Source organism: Daucus carota, chromosome 2 (assembly GCF_001625215.2).
Source record: "Daucus carota subsp. sativus chromosome 2, DH1 v3.0, whole genome shotgun sequence".
NCBI lineage: Eukaryota > Viridiplantae > Streptophyta > Magnoliopsida > Apiales > Apiaceae > Daucus > Daucus carota.
Genome location: NC_030382.2, coordinates 4,382,354 through 4,387,404, shown reverse-complemented (window position 1 = coordinate 4,387,404; position 5,051 = coordinate 4,382,354). Strand labels below are relative to the sequence as shown.

At 33.2% G+C, this 5,051-nt stretch overlaps 1 protein-coding gene across 3 annotated transcripts; it reads right to left on the bottom strand.

Moving 5' to 3' along the window:
* Positions 1-1,537: 1,537 nt before the first annotated feature.
* LOC135150898 (probable polygalacturonase) lies at positions 1,538-4,537 on the bottom strand. Of its 3 annotated transcripts, none has more exons than XM_064088530.1 (5): positions 4,378-4,537; positions 3,962-4,063; positions 3,180-3,315; positions 2,511-2,631; positions 1,538-1,916 (listed from the first exon to the last, which is right to left on the bottom strand). In XM_064088530.1, the coding sequence occupies exons 3-5, from the start codon at positions 3,276-3,278 to the stop codon at positions 1,900-1,902; spliced, it is 237 nt and encodes a 78-aa protein (XP_063944600.1). In that variant the 5' UTR covers positions 3,279-3,315; positions 3,962-4,063; positions 4,378-4,537; the 3' UTR covers positions 1,538-1,899. The 3 variants fall into 3 exon arrangements, 2 of the variants coding, with proteins under 2 accessions (XP_063944600.1, XP_063944599.1); XM_064088529.1 differs by lacking the exon at positions 1,538-1,916 and adding an exon at positions 1,928-2,404; XR_010289357.1 differs by lacking the exons at positions 1,538-1,916; positions 3,962-4,063 and having other exon boundaries at positions 1,928-2,631.
* Between the last annotated feature and the right edge of the window lie 514 nt (positions 4,538-5,051).

Below are 5,051 nucleotides of genomic sequence, written 5' to 3'. Positions count from 1 at the left end.
CTTTTGAATAGTTGTTTTAATGTAAGGACTCTTGACCTTGTAGTGTCCTAATTGCTATCACTCCCAATATAACTATGGGATCGAGTATTTTGTTTTTAAAACAAAAAACCACACGCTTATAATATTGAGTTTTGTCCGAGTAGTAGCTAAACTCTCCATTGCATTCTTCTTCTTGTTTACTTAATTATTGATATTAAAGTAGATTCGACTTTCGCCATTTATAAAATTACATGGAAGAAATTACGGCATTCACGGAGGTACATAACTAATAACTAGTATTGAACAACATTATAATACATAGTAGTTTAATGACAAAAACCGCCTTTATCACCTATAAATATATTAAAAAAACACCTCCAATATAAAATACTAGAGAGAAATTTGTGTGTCACCACACTATTTATACTTAAACAAATTTGTGTGTAGACCCCTAGCGCTGGGTTGTTAGACAGAATGCTTGCATTTGAACCAAAAGATAGACCATCAACTGAAGAGGTAAAATAAACCTTATTGTTGGAATCGGTCTATTTACCAGTAGTGTTTTGTAGGTTGATGCATTATTTGGTGTTTTCATCTTTGTAGGCTATTTCAATAACTTAGCTTGTAATGTTAAAGAGAAAACCTTATGCACAGCGAGTTTCAAAGTTGGAATTTGAATGTGAAAGGAGGAAGATAACAAAGACCTAATCTTGACGCAGACTTTGGAGAGACAATGAAGGAGGACGGATATGGGGAGCAGCTCCCGATGGTAATATGGTTTTTACAAACATAGCGAATACTACAAACATATCTACAACAACCCGGGCATGGGTGGCATACTGGACGCTAATTCTGGGGATATTATTAGCATGGTTTGTAGCCAAATTATATAAAATAAGTTAGCTCATTACTATATGTTTGTGTATGAAATAGCGTGGTTTTTTTAATTATATAAGTGTGAAAACACAATTTACTTATCACAGTAGATATTTTCTTTTACTTGTATAGATTGAATTATGTAGCTATCTAATTGACACTCTTGGTTAAGACAATAAAACATGTAATTATTATTTTATTTATATTCATATTGTTGAATAATATTCATATATGAGATTTTTATGTTATTAACACTATACCATAGATTGCATTTAGCAACCCCTGAAAATAGTTGCTATATTATAAAAAATCATTGCGATAGACGTTATTCCAATGATTTTCAAAAAATCGACGGTTAACTTTGCCCCGTTGCCATAGGGCCCTTTTTGCAATGAATTAACCTATATAATGCAACAAGTTCAAATCATTGCCAGATCCACATATTGCAACAACTTTTCTTCTATAGCAATGCTATTTAAATCATTGCTTTAGTTTGTTCTTTTATTGCAACAAAATTTGCAACACTTTCTTTATGGTTTAACATTGCCATATAGCACCTGTGGCAACAAATTTTGGTCCAAATGCATTGTTATTTAAATATTCACAATATCAAAAGCAACCTTTAAGGCAACATTATAATCATATATTGCAACAGAATGAATAAAAAAATTGACATGACCATTTAAAATATATATCAATCCACCATTAAAGGTTCAACACCAACAAATCCCAAAAACAGTACTAATGTTATTACCAACCACATCTATGATCATTCCTAGACAACCACAACCAAGATCAGTACCATAGTTACTAAATAAAAAAAAACAATTTCGAGTTTAGAAATGAAAATAGGCCAAAATACATGAAGTACATCAAACTTTTGACAAATGGGCCAAATCTAGAACATAGTACTGCATTGCTATTGGCATTCGACTCATGTTAATTCTGACCACCGGCACATAATTCTTCTCAGCCAAATGTTCAAGGATTGTCTTCAGTTTTTGTTAAGTTTGTCCTCCATATCAAAAGCTTTCTTAAAGATCTTCAAGTCCATTGATACCCTACACACCAACAAGTATATAATCATGTCATTTCTAAGTAAGAAAAATAAATAAATAAACTGTCAACTATCTAAAACACTTGTACAACTTAACTATTTTTAATTTTAAATTACAATATATAGAGTTGTATTGCATGGCTATATATACACTACAATATGATGATCGAAGGGAAAACACTTGTATCGGGACTCGCACTTTTTTTATATATGTTTCCCATTAGACTTGGATATATATTCTTATAAACTCTTAATCATGGAGACTCCCCTGTAATCTTTAATCAATTTCTACTTAATAGAACTTAATAGACTATCCAGTAATCTTTTAATCATGGACTCCTAGTACACTAGTAGCCCACCAACTATAAGCATAACTATACTCTGTAAATATTTTAAGAGTAATCAACCAGGTGTGGTCGGCTGTAGTTTAAACAATGAGAACTGAAGTGCTCCCACCAACGGAACCCTGGCTATCTATAGTCCCATTGTCACCTGTGCAGTAAATTAATTCATCCATAATCCATAAGAATAACATACAGAAAACAATAAGAGCTCAAAAGAAAACTGCATCTTCTAATATGAAAGGGTGCTCCACTACCTGTAATTACAACATCGACTAGATTATTTCCTGTAATCAGGCTTCGATACCTACCACCAGGAAGTTCAATACCTCGTCCATATGATGGTAAGGCGTCAACAACCTCCCAGTGAGCATTATCCTGCAAAATGAACTAATATCAGCAGAGGATTTATATTGTGCAATTTGGAAATGATGCATTTACAAAGTATATTATTTAGTTTATACAATACTTGAACAAATTTCTTTTCTTTAGCTGACAAAAGGTCGTCTAGCTAGTGTTTATCTAACTGTATATTAATTAATTCTTTTTAAAGACACAACTGGCTGGTGGTTCCTTTTGGTACCCACAAAAATACTAATTCAGCTACAAGCCTACAAACAAATGTCCTCTCTGATCAACAAATTATTTCATTCATGTGAATTTTATTTTTTACTTTTCCTCGGACATGTTTAAACCTGTATTGGAAACTAAAAGGGAGAGAGAAAATAGTAGGACTCTGACTATAATTTTGTGAATTTTCCTCTTCCTTGTAGTATAGTCAATTTTCCTCAATCTAACATTTTTATTGGAAACTAAAAGGGTGAGAAATAGTAGGACTCCAAAGAAATGAGATGCTTCATTAATCAAAACTTCCTAGTTGCCTGTTAGAACAAATCACGCTGATAGCAAAGAAAACAAAAGCAAACCTGCTCATGAGAACCATAAGCAATTATATCCAGAGCTTCATTCCAGCCTGTGGGACCAATAGGACTGGCAAGTGCTCTCAGCATCAAATGCCATTCCATGTGAAGATGGGGCTGATCATAATTCTCTCTAAACAATCTTATGAAAATCACAATCAAAAGACAAACAATGAGATCCAAAGATAAAAACACAAGACTTTCAAGTCATAATTAAGGAACATGAAGAAAAGAAAATAAAATGATATATAACCCATCCTTACCTACTAACTATCGGGCCAGACATAGATCGAAAAGTATAAAATATTTTGCCATTAGTATCTTATACATTTCACTTACTAAAACCCTTGCAGATCATGGGAAGCAACAATCCCATTTATCTCACCAGTTTAGAAGTGAAAGAAGTATAGTAGCAAACTAGTTCATTTTACAATCATTACAGGGTAGGTGGTTCATCTTGAATTGGATACATCATGCTTAATGTTGTAAAAGTGACATCAACCTACCTCAAAGAAAATATTAGATATCTAAAATATTACAATTATAAATCATTACAGGGTATGTGGTTCATCTTAAACATTATTATCAATATGAGAACTACTTTAGAAAAATCCAAAGCAGGAAGACTTGTCAACAACTATAATCAAGGGCTCAAGGCATGTGGGAATGAAATTGCTTAATAAGATTCTGCTCACTTTGCCCAAAATTACATTGGCGCCAACTCAACCAAAAGATGAACCATAACAAAAAGGTTCGAAAATTTAGTTTCAAGGTAATAAAATACACACCCATTCTCTAACCGAACGTCTCAAAGTAGCCCTTGCTTCCCCAGGCTTCCCACAATCACAAGAATCAATCTATAGTCTTGATATCAACTAAAACCTGCAAAACTACAAAAATCCAAAAGGAGACTGATGATGAATCCTCTAGGAGACCTATTCTCTTGGCTGATTAACAAACAAACAAAGAAAACACCTAAATTACCAAACAAACAAACAAAACCCCTAAATTACTAACTCATCATTAAACAAATCAATGACCTAATTAAGAACATAAACCCTTAATTCATCAAATATTAGACCCAATTAACAACAAATAATCGATTATACATATGTACACACTCAATTAAGTACATACACAAACTCAAGTAAACACACATCTAAACGATTACATACTTTGAGTTATTAAGGAACGAAGATGATACCTCTCTATCGCTTACTTTCTTCCATCTCTTTGCCTTTTCTTCTCCATCGCCTTCTTCCTCACTCCCTCTTCCTCGCCTTCTTCCTCTCTCTCGCCTTCTCTCTCTCTCCTCCCTCTCCAGCCTTCTTTTTCTTGAGTCGACTGAGTGTTTGTGAGGTTTCCTGAGTCGACTGGGTGTTTGTGAGGTGAGGTAGACTCCCTTTTACTTTATTTTGATTAACCGGGCAAAAAATTTTATTTATCCCGCCTGTATATTTCATTGGCCCGCCAATTTTTTTGTCCTCAAAAATATCATCTACCGCAATGCTCTCCGCTAACGTTGCAAAAGATGGTTCTTGTTATACATCTTTCAAATCTTTTAACGAAATTTTGATTTTATTGTAACGATTTTTTCGGCATTGCAATAGAGTGATTTTATTTTTTTAATTGCAACGATTTTGAGAAAATTTTCTTTTGAGTGGTTGCTAAATCCAATCTATGGCATAGTATATTCAATCAGATTTATCTCATTATTTCCATCATTCTCTATAGGAATGTGGGCTATTTTTGAGTTTCTTAGTGTTCCATGTGTCCATTGTACTGAATTTCAGACAACAAATTTCTTACTCTAGTATCTAAATTTTGAAAGGTGGAGATGGGATTTGTAAGTCTAAAATGTCTAGGTATAAAGATTAT